Source organism: Engystomops pustulosus, chromosome 9 (genome assembly GCF_040894005.1).
Source record: "Engystomops pustulosus chromosome 9, aEngPut4.maternal, whole genome shotgun sequence".
In the NCBI taxonomy this organism is placed as follows: domain Eukaryota; kingdom Metazoa; phylum Chordata; class Amphibia; order Anura; family Leptodactylidae; genus Engystomops; species Engystomops pustulosus.
In genome coordinates this window covers 102505447-102531238 of record NC_092419.1, presented here as the reverse complement: position 1 = coordinate 102531238, position 25792 = coordinate 102505447, and the positions used below count along the sequence as shown (strand labels likewise).

General features: G+C 45.3%; 1 protein-coding gene across 1 annotated transcript in view; it reads right to left on the bottom strand.

Annotated features, from left to right (window-relative positions):
- Positions 1-1398: 1398 nt before the first annotated feature.
- Positions 1399-25792, bottom strand: part of LOC140076471 (ficolin-2-like) — a 47859-nt gene continuing 23465 nt past the window's right edge. Inside the window, exons 3-12 of the mRNA XM_072122998.1 lie at positions 23664-23675; positions 23363-23455; positions 23137-23181; positions 21958-21993; positions 21808-21846; positions 21144-21271; positions 19305-19434; positions 10033-10167; positions 9755-9952; positions 1399-1451 (exon numbers count right to left, since the gene is read on the bottom strand). Of these exons, the coding sequence (XP_071979099.1) occupies positions 1399-1451; positions 9755-9952; positions 10033-10167; positions 19305-19434; positions 21144-21271; positions 21808-21846; positions 21958-21993; positions 23137-23181; positions 23363-23455; positions 23664-23675 (869 nt within the window). The remainder of the gene's footprint in view (positions 1452-9754; positions 9953-10032; positions 10168-19304; positions 19435-21143; positions 21272-21807; positions 21847-21957; positions 21994-23136; positions 23182-23362; positions 23456-23663; positions 23676-25792) is intronic.

Here is a 25792-nt window from a genome sequence, read left to right as displayed (position 1 = left end):
TAACTGCCAGATACCTTCCCAGTGTGGATGAGGCCTGTTATACCGGTACCCAGCGACCCTGACCCTAGGCCACGGTCAGCCAACCACTCAGGTACCAAAGGGAATCCAGCTTCCCCCAAGCCCACAAAGCCCAGAAGGATGCAGCAATCATCTCACCTGTCCAAGTGAGCACATTCCCTACACAACATTTTTTGTTTACTCTTTTATGGTAATTGTAGATATTAAAGCAAAAAAAGACATAAGAAGAAGAAATGCTTTGATAAAATATACTTTATTTATATTTTATCTTTGTCAAAACAGAAGAAGGTCCATGTAAAGAAGTGTCCAGAGGTAAATACAATGAGATGGATACGGAGGAGGGTCTACAATATATCGGCTTCCCAGACATTTCCTCTACAATCATTAAATAACTAAATATAAGGCCTAATACAAACTGCCCCAGACTTAGAAATTGCAAATTAATGTAATTTTATCTCCCAAACTAATTCAGAACATGCCAACTCCTATAAAGATGGGTGACAACCCCTGCAGGACCTATGGTGGTGCCACATTGGTTATCAACCACATTTTCTACTTACAAATACCTAAGAAACAAGGAGACATATAGGGGGTCATTTACTAAGGGCCCGAATCCCGGTTTTACGGCGGGTTGCCCGAATTTTTCCGTTTTGCGCCGATTTTCCCTGGGATTTTGGCGCACGCGATCGGATTGTGGTGCGTCGGCGCCAGCATGCACGCGACGGAAATCGGGGGATGTGGGCGTACGAAAACCCAACGGATTCGGAAAAACCGCCACATTTAAAAAAAAAAAAGTGTCGCTGGACACGCACTTACCTTCATCCGGCAATGGATCGTGAACTCCGGTGGGCCTCGGCGGACTTCAGCGCAGCAGTGACACCTGGTGGACGTCGGAGGAACTGCCTTAGTGAATCGACGATAAGGCAGATTTATTTACCCGGTCCATTCGCGATCCAGTGGCTCATTCTCTGTGGAGGATTCGGGTCTTCCGGCGATTCACTAAGGCAGTTCCTCCGACGTCCACCAGGTGGCACTGGTGTGCTGAAGTCTGCCGAGGCCCGCCGGAGTTTACGATTCATTGCCGGGTGAAGGTAAGCGCGTGTCCAGCGACACCTTTTTTTAAAAAATGCGGCGGTTTTCCTGAATCTGTCGGGTTTTTGTACGGCCACGCCCCCCGATTTCCTCTGCGTGCATGCCGGCGACAATGCGCCACAATTCGATGGCGTGCGCCTAAATCCCGGGGCAATTCGGGGGAAAACGGCGCAAAACGGAAAAATTCTGGTAACCCGCCGTAAAAACCGCGATTCTGGCCCTTAGTAAATGACCCCCATAGTATCAGAACTTCCCAGAAGAGGATGACTCTAGTACTGAGCCTTTTCCTTACTTCACACGTCTGACTTTCATCTCTGATCTCCTGTAGGAATAGTTATAACTAGAGATGAGCGAACACTAAAATGCTCGGGTACTCGTTATTCGAGACGAACTTTTCCCGATGCTCGAGTGCTCGTCTCGAATAACGAACCCCATTGAAGTCAATGGGAGACTCGAGCATTTTTCAAGGGGACCAAGGCTCTGCACAGGGAAGCTTGGCCAAACACCTGGGAACCTCAGAAAAGGATGGAAACACCACGGAAATGGACAGGAAACAGCAGGCTGCCCCTGCATGGATGCCTCTGAGGCTGCATAATCGCAACATTATGCCAAAATTATGGGCAACAGCATGGCCATGACAGAGTGACAGAATGAAGCTAGATAGCATCTAAAACATCCAATAATTGACCCTGACACTATAGGGGACGGCATGCAGAGGCAGCGGCAGCAGGCTAGAGAGTGTCATGGCGACATACCCTAAATGGACTCAGGCTTCAAACCAATGGGTGGTAGAGAGGAACCAAAGGAGGTAAGCAAGAAGCGCTCAAATAATATCGGTACATGATAAAAGTTTGCCAGTATATTTTGTGGATTACACAGCAGGGTGGCGACAAAGTTAACATGGAAGCCATGAAAACAACCCAAAATTCTGCCTGACACAGCTCGTTTGATAAGGGGACCATGTATGGAGGCAGTGAACTAGTAGTAGATTAAAGGTGCTGCAGTTAAAACTATGTTAGTTGGATCTTGGCATGGAGCTGGCGCTCCGCTGCCAGGCGAGCTTTCGCCAATCCAAGCCCCTGTCTATAGGCTACTCCCCAAACAGCACTTCTAAGAACCTTTTGTATAAGATCAAGTGTAGTAGCGTTCTTATAAGTTTAGGATATGGCGGCTGAGGGGAATGTAAACAGCTGCGCAAGAAGCGCTGAAATAATATCGGTAAATGATAAAAGTTTGCCAGTATTTTTTGTGGATTACACAGCAGGGTGGCGACAAAGTTAACAAGTTTGTTGTGGAAGCCATGAAAACAACCCAAAATTCTGCCTGACACAGCTCGTTTGATAAGGGGACCATGTATGCTTACAGTTCATGCCAGTCGCTGCACTGGCTGCCAGTCTCCTTTCGAATACAGTTTAAAATAATAATAACCCTCATCCATAAAGCTCTGTATAATGCTGCACCCCCCTACCTCTCCTCTCTTATCTCAGTCTATCGCCCAACCCGTGCTCTTAGATCCGCCAGTGATCTTAGATTAACCTCTACCCTAGTGCGGACCTCCCACTCGCGTCTCCAAGACTTCTCTAGAGCTGCACCAATTCTATGGAATGCTCTGCCCCGGACTATCAGACTAATACCTAACCTCCAAAGTTTCAAACGTGCTCTTAAAACCCATTTCTTTAGGCAAGCCTATAACACTCATTAACTGCATGAAGTTTTAACTCTTCTACTAACCCGTCCTGTGTCGTCCTCCCATCTGTTATCCAGCAACCAACAGGCACCAGACTTCTCTGCAGTCCCATTCACCCTGGACCTGGTATATAAGATGACGGCTGAGTGGTTCAAGCGACAGCAATTCCATTTATTATATTTTTTTCTATTCCCTAAGAAGAATGGCTTGACCATTAAATATTCTTTTACCTCGTGTTACCCCATCATCTTCATAAACCGTAAGCTCTGGCGAGCAGGGACCTCACTCCTGTTGTTCCATACAAATGTTGTGCTCTTTTTATATTACATTTGTATTTGTTTCCTATGATTTGTAAAGCGCTACAGAATATGATGACGCTATATAAATAAAGATTATTATTATTATTATTATTATGGAGGCAGTGAACTAGTAGTAGATTAAAGGTGCTGCAACTATGTTAGTTGAATCTTGGGATGGAGCTGGCGCTCTGCAGCCAGGCGAGCTTTCGCCAATCCAAGCCCCTGTCTCTAGGCTACTCCCCAAACAGCACTTCTAAGAACCTTTTGTATAAGATCAAGTGTAGTAGCGTTCTTATAAGTTTAGGATATGGCGGGTGAGGGGAATGTAAACAGATGCGCAAGAAGCGCTGAAATAATATCCCTAAATGGTAAAAGTTTGCATGTATATTTTGTGGATTACACAGCAGGGTGGCGACAAAGTTAACAACTTTGATGTGGAATGCCCTGTAATAGCTCTTGGGCGGTGTGCCTTTTATCGCCTAGGCTCAGCAGTTTCAGCACCGCCTGCTGTCGCTTAGCGACGGCACTGCTGCTGTGCCTAGAGCTACCGACTGATGGCGCCATGCCCACGGATGGTAATTCGGAGGAGGAGGAGGTGGAGGAGGGGTGGGAGGAGGTATAGTAGGCCTTTGAGACCTGGACCGAGGTAGGCCCCGCAATTCTCTGCGTCGGCAGTATATGACCAGCCCCAGGGTCAGACTCGGTCCCAGCCTGCACCAAGTTAAGTGTAGTAGCGTTCTTATAAGTTTGGGATATGGCGGGTGATGGGAATGTAAACAGATGCGCAAGAAGCGCATGATGCGCATGGAGCTGGCGCTCCGCTGCCAGGCGAGCTTTCGCCAATCCAAGCCCCTGTCTCTAGGCTACTCCCCAAACAGCACTTCTAAGAACCTTTTGTATAAGATCAAGTGTAGTAGCGTTCTTATAAGTTTAGGATATGCCGGGTGAGGGGAATGTAAACAGATGCGCAAGAAGCGCTGAAATAATATCCCTAAATGGTAAAAGTTTGCCAGTAAATTTTGTGGATAACACAGCAGGGTGGCGACAAAGTTAACAACTTTGATGTGGAATCCATGAAAACAACCCAAATTTCTGCCTGACACACCTCGTTTGATAAAGGGACGATGTATGGAGGCAGCTATATGGACGACTTTTGGAGGTAGCAATGGAGACAACGTGTGGAGGCTGCTATGGAGACAATTTAATTTGGATAGTGCCTGTATGTGGCAGTCCCAAACATTTTTCAAACCAGAGGAGCAGGTAGGTGGCCCTCCAGTAAAATGGAATAGATTGAGTGCCTGTATGTGGCAGTCCCAAAAATGTTTCAAACCAGAGGAGCAGGTAGGTGGCCCTCCAGTAAAATGGAATAGATTGAGTGCCTGTATGTGGCAGTCCCAAAAATTTTTTAAAACAGAGGACCGGGTAGGTGGCCCTCCAGAAAAATGGAATAGATTGAGTGCCTGTATGTGGCAGTCCCAAAAATGTTTCAAACCAGAGGAGCAGGTAGGTGGCCCTGCAGTAAAATGGAATAGATTGAGTGCCTGTATGTGGCAGTCCCAAAAATTTTTCAAACCAGAGGAGCAGGTAGGTGGCCCTCCAGTAAAATGGAATAGATTGAGTGCCTGTATGTGGCAGTCCCAAAAATGTTTCAAACCAGAGGAGCAGGTAGGTGGCCCTGCAGTAAAATGGAATAGATTGAGTGCCTGTATGTGGCAGTCCCAAAAATTTTTCAAACCAGAGGAGCAGGTAGGTGGCCCTCCAGTAAAATGGAATAGATTGAGTGCCTGTATGTGGCACTCACAAAAATTGTTTCAAACAGAGGACCGGGTAGGTGGCCCTCCAGAAAAATTAAATGCATGAAGTACTATAGCAAGAGCCAGTGGGCCCTGTCAAAAAATAGCCATTTTCCTCTGCTTTACTGTACAAAGAGGAGGAGAAGGAGGAAAATGAGGAGGAGGAGGAGTGGATCAATTATTCAGGTTGAGCTTCCTTCACCTGGTGGAGATTGGAAATTCTGAGAAATCCAGCCTTTATTCATTTTAATAAGCGTCAGCCTGTCAGCGCTGTCAGTCGACAGGCGTGTACGCTTATCGGTGATGATGCCACCAGCTGCACTGAAAACCCGCTCGGACAAGACGCTAGCGGCAGGGCAGGCAAGAACCTCCAAGGCGTACAGCGCCAGTTCGTGCCACATGTCCAGCTTTGAAACCCAGTAGTTGTAGGGAGCTGTGTGATCATTTAGGACGATGGTATGGTCAGCTACGTACTCCCTCACCATCTTTCTGTAAAGATCAGCCCTACTCTGCCGAGACTGGGGACAGGTGACAGTGTCTTGCTGGGGTGACATAAAGCTGGCAAAAGCCTTGTAAAGCGTACCCTTGCCAGTGCTGGAAAAGCTGCCTGCTCGCCTACTCTCCCTCGCTACTTGTCCCGCAGAACTACGCACTCTGCCGCTAGCGCTGTCAGAAGGGAAATACTGTTTCAGCTTGTGCACCAGGGCCTGCTGGTATTCATGCATTCTCACACTCCTTTCCTCTGCAGGGATGAGAGTGGGAAGATTTTGCTTGTACCGTGGGTCCAGGAGAGTGAACACCCAGTAATCGGTGCTGGAATAAATTCTTTGAACGCGAGGGTCACGGGATAGGCAGCCTAGCATGAAATCTGCCATATGCGCCAGAGTACCAACGCGTAAGAATTCACTCCCCTCACTGGCCTGACTGTCCATTTCCTCCTCCTCCAACTCCTCCAACTCCTCTTCTTCTGCCCATACACGCTGAACAGTGAAGGACTCAACAATGGTCCCCTCTTGTGTCTCGCCAACATTCTCCTCCTCTTCCTCCTCATCCTCCTCCACCTCCACCTCCTCCGATATGCGCTGAGAAACAGACCTGAGGGTGCTTTGGCTATCAACAAGGGAATATTCTTCCCCTGTCTCTTGTGACGAGCGCAAAGCTTCCGACTTCATGCTGACCAGAGAGTTTTTCAACAGGCCAAGCAGCGGGATGGTGAGGCTGATGATGGCGGCATCGCCACTGACCATCTGTGTTGACTCCTCAAAGTTACTCAGCACCTGACAGATATCAGACATCCACGTCCACTCCTCATTGTAGACTTGAGGAAGCTGACTGACCTGACTACCAGTTCTGGTGGAAGTTGACATCTGGCAGTCTACAATCGCTCTGCGCTGCTGGTAAACTCTGGATAACATGGTCAGTGTTGAATTCCACCTCGTGGGCACGTCGCACAACAGTCGGTGAGCGGGCAGTTGGAGGCGGCGCTGCGCTGCCCTGAGAGTGGCAGCATCTGGGCTGGACTTCCTGAAATGCGCACAGATGCGGCGCACCTTCGTGAGCAAATCAGACAGATTGGGGTATGTCTTGAGGAAACGCTGAACTATCAGATTTAACACATGGGCCAGGCATGGCACATGTGCCAGTCTGACGAGTTGCAGAGCCGCCACCAGGTTACGGCCGTTGTCACACACAACCATTCCCGGCTTGAGGTTCAGCGGTGCCAGCCACAGATCAGTCTGCGCCGTGATGCCCTGTAATAGCTCTTGGGCGGTGTGCCTTTTGTCGCCTAGGCTCAGCAGTTTGAGCACCGCCTGCTGTCGCTTAGCGACGGCACTGCTGCTGTGCCTAGAGCTACCGACTGATGGCGCCGTGCCCACGGATGGTAGTTCGGAGGAGGAGGTGGAGGAGGGGTGGGAGGAGGAGGAGGCATAGTAGGCCTGAAACACCTGGACCGAGGTAGGCCCCGCAATCCTCGGCGTCGGCAGTATATGAGCAGCCCCAGGGTCAGACTCGGTCCGAGCCTCCACCAAGTTAACCCAATGTGCCGTCAGCGATATATAGTGGCCCTGCCCGGCAGCACTCGTCCACGTGTCCGTGGTCAGGTGGACCTTGTCAGAAACGGCGTTGGTCAGGGCACGGATGATGTTGTCTGACACGTGCTGGTGCAGGGCTGGGACGGCACATCGGGAAAAGTAGTGGCGGCTGGGGACCGAATACCGAGGGGCGGCCGCCGCCATGAGGTTGCGAAAGGCCTCGGTCTCTACTAGCCTATAGGGCAGCATCTCCAGGCTAAGCAATCTGGAGATGTGCACATTAAGGGCTTGGGCGTGCGGGTGGGTTGCACTATATTTGCGTTTCCGCTCCAGCGTCTGGGGTATGGAGAGCTGAACGCTGGTGGATGCTGTGGAGGATCGTGGAGGCGACGATGGGGTTTTTGTGGCAGGGTCCTGGGCAGGGGGCTGACTAGCAGCTGACACAGGGGAAGGAGCAGTGGTGTGCACGGCCGGAGGTGAACGGGCTTGTTGCCACTGAGTGGGGTGTTTAGCATTCATATGCCTGCGCATACTGGTGGTAGTTAAGCTAGTAGTGGTGGAACCCCTGCTGAGCCTGGTTTGGCAAATGTTGCACACCACAGTCCGTCGGTCATCCGGTGTTTCCTTAAAGAACCTCCAGACTTCTGAAGATCTAGCCCTCGCCGCAAGAGCCCTCGCCACGGGAGCTTCACTAGTTGACACATTTGGCGCTGATGCACCAGCTCTGGCCCTGCCTCTCCGTCTGGCCCCACCACTGCCTCTTCCAACCTGTTCTGGTCGAGGACTCTCCTCCGTCTCAGAAGCACTGTGTTCACCCGGCCTCTCAACCCAGCTTGGGTCTGTCACCTCATCATCCTCCGAGCCCTCAGTCTGCTCCCCCCTCGGACTTCCTGCCCTGACAACAACTTCCCCACTGTCTGACAACCGTGTCTCCTCATCGTCGGACACCTCTTTACACACTTCCACTACGTCAAGAAGGTCATCATCACCCACAGACTGTGACTGGTGGAAAACCTGGGCATCGGAAAATTGCTCAGGAGCAACCGGACAAGTGGTTTGTGACTGTGGGAAGGGTCCAGAAAACAGTTCCTCAGAGTATGCCGGTTCAAATGCCAAATTTTCCTGGGAGGGGGCAGACTGGGGGGGAGGAGGCTGAGGTGCAGGAGCTGGAGGAGTGGCGATTTCGGTGACATGGGTGGACTGCGTGGAAGACTGACTGGTGGTGGACAAATTGCTCGAAGCATTATCAGCAATCCACGACATCACCTGTTCGCACTGTTCTGGCCTCAACAGTGCTCTACCACGAGTCCCAGTAACTTCAGACATGAACCTAGGGAGTGTAGCTCTGCGGCGTTCCCCTGCTCCCTCATCAGCAGGTGGTGTCTCACCCCGCCCAGGACCACGGCCTCTGACCCCTGCAGTAGTTGGACGCCCACGTCCCCGCCCTCGTCCTCTACCCCTAGCCCTCGGGTTAAACATTTTTAAAATGAGAGTTATAACTTTTTTTTTTTGTTTGTTTTTTTGTTTTTTTTTTGTGTTTTTTGTTTTTTTTTGTGTTTTTTGTTTTTTTTTGTGTTTTTTGTTTTTTTTTGAGTTTTTAAAACCAAACAATGCTATCCTATTGCTATGGCTATTTTCTAGCCAAGTATCAAAGCACACTACTATGCCAGATGAGATGACACTGAGTTAGTGCCTAATTGAAATCCAACCCCTACTAAATTTTCCCACTTCGGTCTTTGCTATGGATATGTGCGTCACTAAGCGCAGAACACAGCGGTCGCAAGTCTCACTACAAATTGCTCAGAATTGGCTAGTACATGCACTGCAGAAAGTACAGCCACCAGCAGATCAACCAGAAATCAAATATATAGAACGCTACTGTAGGCGTAAGTAAGCTCTTTGTATTCTCCTATGGCTATTTTCTAGCCAAGTATCAAAGCACACTACTATGCCAGATGAGATGACACTGAGTTAGTGCCTAATTGAAATCCAACCCCTACTAAATTTTCCCACTTCGGTCTTTGCTATGGATATGTGCGTCACTAAGCGCAGAACACAGCGGTCGCAAGTCTCACTACAAATTGCTCAGAATTGGCTACTACATGCACTGCAGAAAGTACAGCCACCAGCAGATCAACCAGAAATCAAATATATAGAACGCTACTGTAGGCGTAAGTAAGCTCTTTGTATTCTCCTATGGCTATTTTCTAGCCAAGTATCAAAGCACACTACTATGCCAGATGAGATGACACTGAGTTAGTGCCTAATTGAAATCCAACCCCTACTAAATTTTCCCACTTCGGTCTTTGCTATGGATATGTGTGCCACTAAGAGCTAAACACAACGGTAGCAAGTCCCCCTGCTAATTCCTCACAAAATGGTACTAGATGCAAATTAAAATAAAAAAAGTAGAACGTTATTGTAGCCCTAAGAAGGGCTGTTGGGTTCTTTGAGAATCACTCCTGCCTAACAGTAAGCTAATAGAACACCCTAACGCTTTCCCTGACCAGCAGCAGCTCTCTCCCTAGCGGCATCCAGACACAGAATGATCCGAGCAGCGCGGACAGCGGCTAGTCTATCCCAGGGTCACCTGATCTGGCCAGCCAACCACTGCTATCGACGTGTAAGGGTACCACGTCATGCTGGGTGGAGTGCAGAGTCTCCTGGCTTGTGATTGGCTCTGTTTCTGGCCGCCAAAAAGCAAAACGGCGGGAGATGCCATTTTCTCGAGCGGGCGAAGTATTCGTCCGAGCAACGAGCAGTTTCGAGTACCCTAATGCTCGACCGAGCATCAAGCTCGGACGAGCATGTTCGCTCATCTCTAGTTATAACCCTTCCCTGAATGCCAATTAATCCCATCAGCAAAAGTGTCATGTTTCCCGGGAAGGTAGAGCCCGTTCAGGTTGGAAAAATGACATCGCCTATACCACCAGGCTCCCTTGTACACATTTGCACAATTTGTAGGATCAGGATCATTGTCTTGGTCCGGGGTGGAGAACATCAACCCATTATGGTACAACAGAGAATCTCCTGCAGCAGGACACAAGTATATTATAGAGACAGCCATAACCTGTCTACCACACATCCACCATTACACCATTGCTTCTTACCTGCATTCCCACCAGTAAAGCCCCCAAGCACCAGCTTGTATTTCTCACTCTCTCCCATCACTTTAAATGAACTGTATTTAGCAAAAGAGTTTATGAAATCAAAGTCCTGGAGATCAATGCGCAGCTCCCAGTTATCTGTGAGGAAAGCAAATCTAAATTACTACAAACTGTTACACCTTAATCCACAGAGATGGAGCCTATTATAGCCTTGTAGTGAATTTTACATATTTTCTTTTACTACCCTTGAAGAACCACAATTTATTATATAAACAGAGATCATTGTACAGGGAGGGGGAGGGGATAAGCTGTGACATCATCAATTGTCAGTAGTGATGTAATGATGGGTCAGTGTTATCTATATAGAGGTCATTGTACAGGAAAGGGGAGGAGATAAGCTGTGGCAACATCTATTGTCAGTAGTGATGTAATGATGGGTCAGTGTTCTCTATATAGAGGTCATTGTACAGGGAGGAGAAGGAGATAATCTGTGACATCATCTATTGTCAGTAGTGATGTAGTGATGGGTCAGTGTTATCTATATATAGGTCATTGTACAGGGAGGGGGAGGAGATAAGCTGTGACCTCATCTATTGTGAGTAGTGATATAATGATGGGTCAGTGTTCTCTATATAGAGACCATTGTAAAGGGAGGAGGAGATAAGCTATGATATTATGTATTGTCAGTAGTGATGTAATGATGGGTCAGTGTTCTCTATATAGAGGTAATTGTATAGGGAGGGGGGGGGGTAGATAAGCTGTGACATCATCTATGGACAGTAGTGATGTAGTGATGGGTCAGTGTTATCTATATAGAGGTCATTGTACAGGGAGGGGGAGGAGATAAGCTGTGACATCATCTATTGTCAGTAGTGATGTAGTGATGGGTCAGTGTTATCTATATATAGGTCATTGTACAGGGAGGGGGAGGAGATAAGCTGTGACCTCATCTATTGTGAGTAGTGATATAATGATGGGTCAGTGTTCTCTATATAGAGACCATTGTAAAGGGAGGAGGAGATAAGCTATGATATTATGTATTGTCAGTAGTGATGTAATGATGGGTCAGTGTTCTCTATATAGAGGTAATTGTATAGGGAGGGGGGGTAGATAAGCTGTGACATCATCTATGGACAGTAGTGATGTAGTGATGGGTCAGTGTTATCTATATAGAGGTCATTGTACAGGGAGGGGGAGGAGATAAGCTGTGACATCATCAATTGTCAGTAGTGATGTAATGATGGGTCAGTGTTATCTATATAGAGGTCATTGTACAGGGAGGAGGAGGAGATAAGCTGTGGCAACATCTATTGTCAGTAGTGATGTAATGATGGGTCAGTGTTATCTATATAGAGGCCATTGTAAAGGGAGGAGGAGGAGATAAGTTGTGACATCATCTATTGTCAGTAGTGATGTAATGATGGGTCAGTGTTATCTATACAGAGGTCATTGTACAGGGAGGGAAAAGGAATAAGCTGTGACATCAACTATTGTCAGTAGTGAACAGTCCAAAAAAGAGTACACTCACATTTCCCTTGGCAGGTCTGGATGTCGGGGTTCTCCAGAGCAGGTGCTGCAACGGCGTCTGGCAAGTAGAGTATCCAAGGAAAGAACTGTGGTAGCCGGAGCACGTGTTGTAAATTCAAAAATTCGCTTTATTAAATATCCATTTAAAACGCACAAAATAAGTGCATAGACGGTGCAGGTTACAAAGGCAAAAAAAAAACCTACGCGTTTCAGCTCACTGCGGAGCCTTAATCATGGTATGCACTGCAACATTAAAAACAAACCTTTAAACCCTGAGGTACACCTGAACAATTAGTGGCTGCCAACATCACATCCAGCAACATGGGCGTCAACATAACAGTTAACTTGTATATAGTTTACAAAAAATGTAGACATAAATATATAGAAGATATATCAAAGATACATAAACTTGTTCACATAAAAGTTGTTAGTAAATATATGACAGGTCATTCTTAAAATTCATACCGTGAGGATACCTGGAATTTAGTGCGAGGATCCAAAAAGCCTCCCTCCTGAGGAGGAGTTTTCTCCAATTACCTCCCCTTAAGGGTCGATTAACATGTTCAATGCCACAGAAGGAAAAACCACTAAGGTTCTTATTGTGTGCCTCTATGAAATGTTTGGCAGCTCCTGAGGCATTCTTTATGCTGGTTAAATGTTGAGCTATCCTTGTTTTTAACTCCTGTATTGTGCATCCAACATAGATGACAGAACAACATGTGCAGCGAATGATGTACACCACGTACTGTGTGTTGCAGTTAATGAGAGTTTTTATCTTTCTACTGACACCCGTGTCAGTTGTGAATTCTACTGTTTTATTAGCTGCAAAAACACAAACATTACATCTGTTGCCTCCACATTTAAAAAAACCTGTCATCGACAGCCAACTACGGGGTTTGGCATTCGTATTGGGGACACTAGGCGACAAAATGTTGCCAAGCGTTTTGCCACGCTTGGCAACACTTCTGTGGCCATTTCTCATGATCTCGCACAAGACATTGGGGCACATTTACTTACCCGGTTCGTTCGCGATCCAGCGGCGCGTTCTCTGCGCTGGATTCGGGTCCGGCCGGGATTCATCAATGCAGTTCCTCCGACGTCCACCAGGTGGCGCTGCTGCGCTGAAGTCCGCTGGAATGCCTCGAAATACACCGGCCTACCCAGGATGAAGGTGAGTGAAATTTTCGCGACACAAATTTTTTTTTAAATGCGGCGGTTTTTCCGAATACGTCGGGTTTTCGTTCGGCCACGCCCCCCGATTTCCGTCGCGCGCATGCCGGCGCCGATGCGCCAAATTCGCGGGCGCCAAAAACCCGGGGGAATTCAGGTACAATCGGCGCAAATCGGAAATATTCGGGTAACACGTCGGGAAAACGCGAATCGGGCCCTTAGTAAATGACCCCCATTGTCTTGATTTAATACCGGGACATATTTCCGAATAATGTTTTTAATACTATTAAATTGTGCGCTATACGGAGTACTGAAGGTAGGTATATATGTATCAACTGAATCAGAAATAGGGTTTATCATTCTCTCCAGTAACTTTTTCCTATTTATTTTTCCGGCTTTTTCCCTAGCATTTTTCAACAAGGTTGGAGAGTACCCTCTCTTTTTAAGTTTGTTTTCGATATTAAATGATTGTGTACGAAATTCCGCATCGGTGGAGCAAATGCGTCGTGCTCGTAAAAATTCACCGTACGGAATTGCGTGCACAGTGTGGGGTGGATGACTGCTGGATGCCGACAAAATGGAGTTGCCTGCTAGTGGTTTCGAAAACATAGTGGTAACAACAGTTCCTTTGTTTGGTATGCCTCTTAAATTTATATCCAAAAAGTGTATAGCTGAAGAGGGTGTTTCAGATGTAAATTTTAAATTAAAGTCATTCTCATTGATGTACACGACAAAATCCGAAAATGATATTGCATCACCCTGCCATACCATCAGTATGTCATCCACATACCTTCCATAAAAAATAATATTTCGTAAAAAGGGGTTGTAAGTGGAAAAAATAGTTCTCTCTTCCCACCACGCCACAAAAAGTATGGCTAGTGATGGGGAGAATTTTGAGCCCATTGGGGCGCCACAAATTTGTAAAAAATACTCTCCATTAAACATAAAAAAATTGTTGTTAAGTAGATATTCAATGCAGGAAAGTAGAAACATTTTTAAATCGGAATCAAATAGACTATATCTGTTGAGGTGGTAATGGATGGCCTTGATGGCCAGGGTATGGGGGATACATGAATATAAATTAACAACGTCGCAGGTACCAAATAAGAATGACTTTTCCCATTTGAAATCATCAAACGTGCGTAATACATCTGAACTGTCCTTAAGAAACCCTGGAGTTCTCACTACAAGAGGTTGTAGGTGCGAATCAACCCAGGCACTGAGCCGCTCATTGAGAGACCCAATGCCTGAGATGATTGGACGGAGGGGAGGCGGAAAAACATTTTTATGAGTTTTGGGGAGGCCATGAAATACAGGCATGCTGGAATTCTCAATGACCAGATACTTGGCTGTTTTAGCATCCAAAACTCCCAAAGCTAGACCATCATTAACAAGTTGGTTTAAGATACATAGGGTGGAGGACGTAGGGTCTGACCGTAATCTGACATATGTATTTGGGTCATATAAAATATCTCTTGCCAATTGTGTGTATAATCCAGAATCAAATACCACAACCGAGCCCCCCTTATCCGACTTGCGAACTATGAGATGGGTATTATCTTTTAGTGTATGCATAGCTCTAAATTGTGCACCATTGAGATTATATTTATTCGTGTTTCTGGCAGACTGTGTAGTTTTATTTAAAGTATGTAATTCCCTTTCTACAAGTATTTGAAACACATCAAGCGCAGGTACCCTAGATTTTATGGGGTAAAACTCATTATTAGTCATGGCATACTTAACATTAGAAATGTCAACCGTTGGAATATCTGTAAATTCACTGAGCTCATGTAGGTCCAGAATGGCATTCTGTTCGTGAAACAGGAGGTCAGTGAATTCATTGTCCACCTGGGAAGTAGAAAGAGCATTAGTCATGGAGCAAGCATACGTTTCAGAAACAGGATCATCGACAAAAAAATGTCTTTTGACAGTGAGCATCCTCACAAATCGATTCACATCAAGTAAGGTTTGAAAAATATCGAAATTCTGAGATGGCACATAATTCAGACCTTTTGCCAAAACAGATAGTTGATCTTCTGATAGAATAGTAGGAGACAGTATAATAACATTGTCAAACGATTCAAGTTTGTTATCTATTTCTTGGTTTTGCGTGTTGTATATCTCCTTTCTATTGCCTCTTCGTCTGTTTCGCTTGCCCCGTTTTTTGATGGGTTATTGGGGAGAGTTTTACTCTTAGTATATCTTCTTTTGTTACCCGGTGGATTTTTGACATTATTCGCTTGTGTGTCAGAAGTTTCGCCTTCAGAAGACGTAAAATTTACTTTTCTTTGGGTGTCCGAAGCATCTGAAGCTTGTGAGTCGTATCTTTTTTTCAAGATGGATTTGATGTTTTTATAATTTTTAGGACGGTTTATTTTCCAATCATAAATTTGATTTTTGGCATAATCTTCCACGTCCCTTGCATATTTCCTTTTCTTTGTTGTTGTTATATCTTCTTCTGTCATGTCCAGATCTTTCTGTATCTTGGAACGTAGTTGTATATAGTCCAGATCATCTTTAAACGTTATTAATTGTTCCTCCACAACTGAGATTTGTTCCTTTAGATCTATTAGTTTTTTCTCTTCATAAGAGACAATAAGTTGCATTAGTTCACTCGAACATTTGGATAGGATATCGTTCCATTTTTGCTGAAATTCATCACAAAAAACAGTGGTGGGAGTTTTGTAGATCCTTAAGCCTCTGGGGACAAGGTCCAATTCAAGGTAGGATCTAAGGGTGTTATGGTCCCACCATACACGAAGTTCTTGTTTTGATAGTTTCTCCCATTGATGCAAATGTTCTTTATAGTTTGTTAGAAGGGAGGTTGTATTGTCTGGATTCTGTCCAAAAATAGAGGCTAGTTTTTGTAGCCTGTGTTCATAAGCCATAGCTGCGTTAGTTGCAGATGTAACAGGAGAGCAAATCGGAATAATGAAAAAAATGGATAAAATATGTGGGAATTATTCAAAAGATGGAGAGCCACCGTTGTGTTTGTATCCTATTTTCGGGCATATAGTAGTCCAATTTTAACTGAATGTCAATACCTATGAGCCCATCTAGGAGACACTATATAACAAGGAGGACATGAAAACCTTTAGTAGACCGCCCAATACATGGGATAGTGAGGAAACAGAAGCTGCCAGTGCTTCAATGCAGCATATTGTCAGTAGTGATGTAATGATGGGTCAGTGTTATCTATATAGAGGTCATTGTACAGGGAGGGGGAGGAGATAAGCTGAGACATCATCTATTGTCAGTAGTGATGTAGTGATGGGTCAGTGTTATCTATACAGAGGTCATTGTACAGGGAGGGAAAAGGAATAAGCTGTGACATCAACTATTGTCAGTAGTGATGTAATGATGGGTCAGTGTTATCTATATAGAGGTCATTGTAAAAGGAGGGGGAGGAGATAATCTGTGACATCATCTATTGTTAGCAGTGATGTAATGATGGGTCAGTGTTATCTATATAGAGGTCATTGTACAGGGAGGGGGAGGGGATAAGCTGTGACCTCATCTATTGTCAGTAGTGATACAATGATGGGTCAGTGTTATCTATATAGAGGTCATTGTACAGGGAGGAGGAGGAGATAAGTTGTGACATCATCTATTGTCAGTAGTGATGTAATGATGGGTCAGTGTTCTCTATATAGAGGTCATTGTACAGGGAGGAGAAGGAGATAATCTGTGACATCATCTATTGTCAGTAGTAATGTAGTGATGGGTCAGTGTTATCTATATATAGGTCATTGTACAGGGAGGGGGAGGAGATAAGCTGTGACCTCATCTATTGTGAGTAGTGATATAATGATGGGTCAGTGTTCTCTATATAGAGACCATTGTAAAGGGAGGAGGAGATAAGCTATGATATTATGTATTGTCAGTAGTGATGTAATGATGGGTCAGTGTTCTCTATATAGAGGTAATTGTATAGGGAGGGGGGTAGATAAGCTGTGACATCATCTATGGACAGTAGTGATGTAGTGATGGGTCAGTGTTATCTATATAGAGGTCATTGTACAGGGAGGGGGAGGAGATAAGCTGTGACATCATCTATTGTCAGTAGTGATGTAATGATGGGTCAGTGTTATCTATATAGATATCATTGTACAGGGAGGAGGAGGAGATAAGCTGTGACATCATCTATTGTCAGTAGTGGTGTAATGATGGGTCAGTGTTATCTAGATAGAGGTCATTGTACAGGGAGGGGGAGGGGATAAGCTGTGACATCATCTATTGTCAGTAGTGATGTAATGATGGGTCAGTGTTATCTATATAGTTATCATTGTACAGAGAGGGGGAGGAGATAAGCTGTGACATCATCTATTGTCAGTAGTGATGCAATGATGGGTCAGTGTTTTTTATATAGAGGTCATTGTACAGGTAAGGGGAGGAGATAAGCTGTGACATCATCTATTGTCAGTAGTGATGTAATGATGGGTCAGTGTTTTCTATATAGAGGTCATTGTACAGGGAGGGGGAGGAAATAAGCTGTGACATCATCTACTGTCAGTAGTGATGTAATGATGGGTCAGTGTTATCTATATAGAGGTCATTGTACAGGGAGGGGGAGGAGATAAGCTGTGACATCATCTATTGTCAGTAGTGATTTAATGATAGGTCAGTGTTATCTATATAGAGGTCATTGTACAGGGAGGGAAAAGGAATAAGCTGTGACATCAACTATTGTCAGTAGTGATGTAATGATGGGTCAGTGTTATCTATATAGAGGACATTATACAGAGAAGGGGAAGGAGATAAGCTGTGACATCAACTATTGTCAGTAGTGATGTAATGATGGGTCAGTGTTATCTATATAGAGGCCATTGTAAAGGGAGGAGGAGGAGATAAGCTGTGACATCATCCATTGTCAGTAGTGATGTAGTGATGGGTCAAAGTTATCTATATAGAGGTCATTGTACAGAAAGGGGGAGGAGATAAGCTGTGACCTCATCTATTGTCAGTAGTGATGTAATGATGGGTCAGTGTTATCTATGTAGAGGTCATTGTACAGGGAGGAGAAGGAGATAATCTGTGACATCAACTATTGTCAGTAGTGATGTAATGATGGGTCAGTGTTATCTATATAGAGGTCATTGTAAAAGGAGGGGGAGGAGTTAATCTATGACATCATCTATTGTTAGCAGTGATGTAATGATGGGTCAGTGTTATCTATATAGAGGTCATTGTACAGGGAGGGGGAGGGGATAAGCTGTGACCTCATCTATTGTCAGTAGTGATGTAATGATGGGTCAGTGTTCTCTATATAGAGGTCATTGTACAGGGAGGAGAAGGAGATAATCTGTGACATCATCTATTGTCAGTTGTGATGTAGTGATGGGTCAGTGTTATCTATATATAGGTCATTGTACAGGGAGGGGGAGGAGATAAGCTGTGTGATATAATGATGGGTCAGTGTTCTCTATATAGAGATCATTGTACAGGGAGGAGGAGGAGATAAGCTATGATATCATGTATTGTCAGTAGTGATGTAATGATGGGTCAGTGTTATCTATATAGAGGTAATTGTATAGGGAGGGGGAGTAGATAATCTGTGACATCATCTATGGACAGTAGTGATGTAGTGATGGGTCAGTGTTATCTATATAGAGGTCATTGTAAAGGGAGGGGGAGGAGATAAGCTGTGACATCATCTATTGTCAGTAGTGATGTAATGATGGGTCAGTGTTATCTAGATAGAGGTCATTGTACAGGTAGGGGGAGGGGATAAGCTGTGACATCATCTATTTTCAGTAATGATGTAATGATGGGTCCGTGTTATCTATATAGATATCATTGTACAGAGAGGGGGACGAGATAAGCTGTGACATCATCTATTGTCAGTAGTGATGTAATGATGGGTCATTGTTATCTATTGTGACAAAGTCACTATTGAATTGGAGAGAAAATGAGTGTTCATTTGTATTACAGCGACCGCAGTGTGAATTAGGACAAAAAGGAAGCTGTTTTCCATGTGTTGGTCTCTTGGAAGACCTGGTACAGGACTCTAATTGCTGGAGTGGAGACAGAAGTGTGATCATTGCTCCAGACCAAAGGATCCAGTTTCTAATGAGTCTAATAATGCACCAGGTGTGCAATCCCTTAAAGAAGGGTGTGGAGCAGTCAGAAGACGCTCTCTACCTGGAGACACAGAGGCTGGACTGTGTGAGAGCCACACGTGAGTGACACAGGGTTACTGAACGTATGTTTCATGCTGGCAGGGAGAAGCCCTCCAGTGGCTAGTTAGGGCCGCCAAGTGTTTAGTTAGAGCCGGACAGGCAAGGATTTTTATTTGATGTTTTGTTTGTTACTGCTGTTTTTTTTGCTGGAATAAATGCACAGTTTCAACTTTAATCCTGCTGTCCAAGAGAGCTTTGTCATTGCCGACCCCCACGTTTGAGCTGAACCCCTACACTATATAGAGGTCATTGTACAGGGAGGGGAGGAGATAAGCTGTGACATCATCTATTGTCAGTAGTGATACATAAAGCTTCCTTTATGTATCTATAATGTAGATTTCTCTTATACCATCCAAACAACAAATCTTTCTGCTCTGCCTTTGAGGAAGCTTCTCTTACCTGATGAAGTAATATTAGAAATATTTTCGTTCCCCAACCAGAACTCAGATAGACGACTGCCAAATCCTGTCTTGTAAGATTCCCAATTCTGGAGGAAATCCACTGAACCATCATAACGTCTCTGGAAGACCTGAAAGAAACAGATACCACAGCCTAGATTTGTATTGTCTTTACATCACTGGGGCTATGAAAACCCTCATACTTCATAGACATCTATTACAACACAGGGGTCAGATGTCATTTGGATTGGGCCCCCCATGCTCCCCTAAGTAATGAATAAGTTGGCAGCCAGTGAAAGTCTAGATGAGTGATTGACTTTAATGTTTGAACAATGAAGGATCACACTTTAGGGTATTATCCGTTCTTAGGGACAGTTCATACAGCAGATATTGCCATGGTTTTTGCTTCAGGAAGATTTTGAGAGAAAATTTTCTGTGATTTGGAGGCTGCGGCACGCCTCTCTGACTATAAGGCACGCCTCTCTGAATATAAGCCACGCCTTTTTGACTATAAGGCACGCCTTTCTGAATATAAGGTAGGTAGCGATAAGACAGAAAAGTCCAAAGAAATACACAGATAGGTATGTATGCGCTGCCCCTACAGCTAAAAATGTAATATAGAGGTAAACTCCAAAACCTCTATACCTCTATATTACATTTTTAGCTGTAGGGGCAGCACGTACATACCTACCTGTGTATTTCTTTGGACTTTTCTGTCTTATCGCTACCTACCAATTAAACCGCAGGTACTCCTGCGTGCCACAGGGTCCGCAGCAGCCCCCTTCTCTACCCTTCCCTCCATATCTTATCTTCACGATCATATCTCTATATACCCCCAAAACTATTACTTCCCCCCCCCCAAGGCACCACGTGTCCCCACAATACTATATCTCTGAATATAAGGCACACCTCTCTGAATAAAAGGCACGCCTCTCTGAATATAAGGCACGCCGCTCTGAATATAAGGCACGCCGCTCTGAATATAAGGCACGCCTCTCTGAATATAAGGCACGCCTCTCTAAATATAAGGCACGCCTCTCTGAATATAAGGCACACCTCTCTGAATATAAGGCACGCCTCTCTGAATATAAGGCACGCCGCTCTGAATATAAGGCACGCCTCTCTGAATATAAGGCACGCCTCTCTGAATATAAGGCACGCCTCTCTGAATATAAGGCACGCCGCTCTGAATATAAGGCACGCCGCTCTGAATATAAGGCACGCCGCTCTGAATATAAGGCACGCCTCTCCGAATATAAGGCACGCCTCTCCGAATATAAGGCACGCCTCTCTGAATATAAGGCACGGCTCTCTGAAGATAAGGCACGTCGCTCTGAGTATAAGGCACGCCGCTCTGAATATAAGGCACGCCTCCCTGAATATAAGGCACGCCTCTATGAATATAAGGGATGCCTCTCTGAATATAAGGCACGCCTCTCTGAAGATAAGGCACGCCGCTCTGAGTATAAGGCACGCCTCTGAGTATAAGGCATGACACTCTGAATATAAGGCACACCGCCCTGAATATAAGGCACGCCGCTCTGTGCATAAGGCACGCCTCTGAATATAAGGCATGCCGCTCTGAATATAAGGCACGCCTCTCTGAGTATAAGGCACCCCGCTCTGAATATAAGGCATGCCTCTCTGAATATAAGGCACGCCTCCCTGAATATAAGGCACGCCTCCCTGAATATAAGGCACGCCTCTCTGAATATAAGGCACGCTGCTCTGAATATAAGGCACCCCTCTCTGAATATAAGGCACCCCTCTCTGAGTATAAGGCATGCCGCTCTGAAAAAAATACAAATAACAATCCATGAAGAAAACATAAAAGACTTACAATCCATCCGCCGCCATCAGTGTGCATATCACACAGGACTCGTAGCGGCTGCTTCCCATCAGGATATATAATGTACCAGTCACTCAGGGTAAATCCTTTCTCCAGCAGAGATTTACAGTCCCGGGCAGCTGTAAGACACAAGAAGAGGGAAAAGGAAGGAGACGTGGAAGCGATAAGATTCTGACTTGAATAGAATTTTGGATAGTTTTTTGGCTATAGAGGAATGGGAAATGTGGTTGAGTGATAGACGGGGCTCTCGCTATTCCACCATCACTCTCCATCCTTACATTATTCCCGGCTCTTCTCTACTTTGCTGATCACAGTCCATACAGAATCTTTACACTCAGCTTGACTGCATCTTATATCAATTCCCTGATGAGGACAGAACCTTCTATAGTGGAAGTCACTGGTCAGTACAAGGTAAGAAAAGGAAGGACCCCCCCCCCCCAGGATCCTGGTGACTTTTCCATTCTACAATGATCAAGCCCAAACATTCCTGGTGTCCAGGAGGATTTCCTTCAGGCATTTGAAGTCCTCATTGCTCTGTTGTCTTTCCCTATCCCTGTCTCCTGTCTCTGACCTGTTCCCTTTATTTCTATTGATACGTCTTTTATATAATTTACTGATAGGTAAAAGACAAGATGCCAGAAGGATCCACACTCACTGTACAAGACTTCTGGGGAGCCGGGATCTCCCTTATCTCCTGTGTACAGAAGAAGGATAATATTTTAGACGTTTTTCATAGTTTGATATTGGTTACATCATCCACAGGATCTGATAACACAGAATTTAGAAAAGATTGAAGACTCTTTACCTTTTGGTCCATGAGGCCCTGGAGCTCCTGCATCTCCTGCAATAAGACAGAAATTACATTGATATCTGCATAGAGCGATGTACATAACCTGGAGGAGCTTAGTGATGTTCAGATTTATACATTAGACAGACCACGGTGATCATGAATGTGGAGAGAGGTAGAGTATTACAGTGATGTGATGTAACCAGCCATGTTGGTTATTATAGGCGCTGGTATGGAGAGGGCCTTCTAGCTCTAGGAAGTAGACATACTATAAACACTCAAGTATAAACCGAGGTACCTAATTTTAACACAAAAAATTGGAAAACCTATTGACTTGAGTATAAGCCTAAGGTGGGAAATGCATCGGTCACAGCCTCCCAAGTATATTGCCAGTAAGCACATGCACCCCAGTATATAGCTAGAAAGCCTGCCCATGTCCCCAGTATATAGCCATCAAGCCAATGCCCCCTAGTATATAGCTAGCCAACTGATCCCGGTATATAGTCAGTCAGCTCCATGCACTCCAGAATATAGCCAGCCAGACCCCTAACCCCAGTATATAGCCAGCAGCCCCCTAGTATATAGCCAGCCCCCTGCCCCAAGTATATAGCCAGCTCATGCCTGTTAGCATATAGCCAGCCAGGCTCTGCTCCCAGTATATTGCCAGCCTGTCCATGCCCTGAGTATATAGCCATCCAGCCCATGCCCTCTAGTATATAGCTAGCCAGCCCCCTGCACCCCAGTATATAGGCAGCCTACTAACCCCCAGTATAAAGCCATCCCACTGATTCCCAGTATATAGCCAGCCATGCCTCTAGCTCCAGTATAAAGCCAGCAGCCCACTAGTATATAACCAGCCCCCTGCCCGCAGTATATAGCCAGCTCATGCCTTCTAGTATAAAGCCAGCCAGGCCCTGCTTCTAGTATATAGCCAGCCTGCCCATACCCATGCCCCCCAGTATATAGCCAGCCTGTCCAAGCCCCCAGTATATAGCCATTCAGCCCATGTTCCTTAGTATATAGCTAACCAGCCCCCTGATCCCAATATATATCCAGCCAAGCTGAGTACTATAGACTCGAGTATAAGCTGTGTTAGGTTTTTTTCATCACATTTTTTGTGCTGAAAAACTTGGCTTATACTTGAGTATATACAGTATATTTGAATCTCTTATCTATAATCCCTTATCTGAATCTAACCTTTCATTCCTGGCAGCCCAGAGCTTCCCGTACTTCCTTCAGGACCTGAAAAAAAATATAAGAAACATTGCATAGACTGTAAGACTAAATATTCGTGGCCATACATTTCTTATTCACTTTGTAAAGTGCAAATACACACAAACAGCTACTAAGAAGCTAAATCTCGAAGGAGTAGTAATAAATAATGGACAAGACGTTTAATGTTCATAGTATAAAATACACTGACCTCTCTCCCCTGGTGGGCCACGTTCTCCTTTCTCTCCTTTGGCACCTGGAGCCCCAGGACATCCTCGAAGAACGGTCAGACACTCCGAGCCGCCTGTAAATGAGCAAAACTTCTTAATTTAATAGATTTGACAAATACCAGGTACATATAAGATACCATTTTCTACTTGTATATGTGACATATATGCATTCATGAAAAGCATAATTGTTTTGAAAACCCCTGCAAAAACCCATAAAAATTGGACAATGCCAAACATGGATTACATTTTTTCTGGTCTCTTGACTTGGAATCACTCACTTACCTGGACATGTGTCTTCAGTAGAGATGAGCGAGCACTAAAATGCTCGGGTACTCGTTATTCGAGACGAACTTTTCCCGATGCTCGAGTGCTCGTCTCGAATAACGAACCCCATTGAAGTCAATGGGAGACTCGAGCATTTTTCAAGGGGACCAAGGCTCTGCACAGGGAAGCTTGGCCAAACACCTGGGAACCTCAGAAAAGGATGGAAACACCACGGAAATGGACAGGAAACAGCAGGGGCAGCATGCATGGATGCCTCTGAGGCTGCATAATCGCACCATTATGCCAAAATTATGGGCAACAGCATGGCCATGACAGAGTGACAGAATGAAGCTAGATAGCATCTAAAACATGCAATAATTGACCCTGACACTATAGGGGACGGCATGCAGAGGCAGCGGCAGCAGGCTAGAGAGTGGCATGGCGACATACCCTAAATGGACTCAGGCTTCAAACCAATGGGTGGCAGAGAGGAACCAAAGGAGGTGAGCAAGAAGCGCTCAAATAATATCGGTACATGATAAAAGTTTGCCAGTATATTTTGTGGATTACACAGCAGGGTGGCGACAAAGTTAACATGGAAGCTATGAAAACAACCCAAAATTCTGCCTGACACAGCTCGTTTGATAAGGGGACCATGTATGGAGGCAGTGAACTAGTAGTAGATTAAAGGTGCTGCAGTTAAAACTATGTTAGTTGGATCTTGGCATGGAGCTGGCGCTCCGCTGCCAGGTGAGCTTTCGCCAATCCAAGCCCCTGTCTCTAGGCTACTCCCCAAACAGCACTTCTAAGAACCTTTTGTATAAGATCAAGTGTAGTAGCGTTCTTATAAGTTTAGGATATGCCGGGTGAGGGGAATGTAAACAGATGCGCAAGAAGCGCTGAAATAATATCGGTAAATGATAAAAGTTTGCAAGTATATTTTGTGGATTACACAGCAGGGTGGCGACAAAGTTAACAAGTTTGATGTGGAATGCCCTGTAATAGCTCTTGGGCGGTGTGCCTTTTATCGCCTAGGCTCAGCAGTTTGAGCACCGCCTGCTGTCGCTTAGCGACGGCACTGCTGCTGTGCCTAGAGCTACCGACTGATGGCGCCATGCCCACGGATGGTAATTCGGAGGTGGAGGAGGTGGAGGAGGGTTGGGAGGAGGTATAGTAGGCCTTTGAGACCTGGACCGAGGTAGGCCCCGCAATTCTCTGCGTCGGCAGTATATGACCAGCCCCAGGGTCAGACTCGGTCCCAGCCTGCACCAAGTTAAGTGTAGTAGCGTTCTTATAAGTTTGGGATATGCCAGGTGAGGGGAATGTAAACAGATGCGCAAGAAGCGCTGAAATAATATTGGTAAATGATAAAAGTTTGCCAGTATATTTTGTGGATAACACAGCAGGGTGGCGACAAAGTTAACAACTTTGATGTGGAATCCATGAAAACAACCCAAATTTCTGCCTGACACACCTCGTTTGATAAAGGGACGATGTATGGAGGCAGCTATATGGACGACTTTTGGAGGTAGCAATGGAGACAACGTGTGGAGGCTGCTATGGAGACAATTTAATTTGGATAGTGCCTGTATGTGGCAGTCCCAAAAATTTTTCAAACCAGAGGAGCAGGTAGGTGGCCCTCCAGTAAAATGGAATAGATTGAGTGCCTGTATGTGGCAGTCCAAAAAAATTTTCAAACCAGAGGAGCAGGTAGGTGGCCCTCCAGAAAAATTGAATAGATTGAGTGCCTGTATGTGGCACTCCCAAAAATTGTTTAAAACAGAGGACCGGGTAGGCGGCCCTCCAGAAAAATTGAATAGATTGAGTGCCTGTATGTGGCACTCCCAAAAATTGTTTAAAACAGAGGACCGGGTAGGTGGCCCTCCAGAAAAATTAAATGCATAAAGTACTATAGCTAGAGCCAGTGGGCCCTGTCAAAAAATAGCCAGTTTCCTCTGCTTTACTGTACAAAGAGGAGGAGAAGGAGGAAAATGAGGAGGAGGAGGAGTGGATCAATTATTCAGGTTGAGCTTCCTTCACCTGGTGGAGATTGGAAATTATGAGAAATCCAGGCTTTATTCATCTTAATAAGCGTCAGCCTGTCAGCGCTGTCAGTCGACAGGCGTGTACGCTTATCGGTGATGATG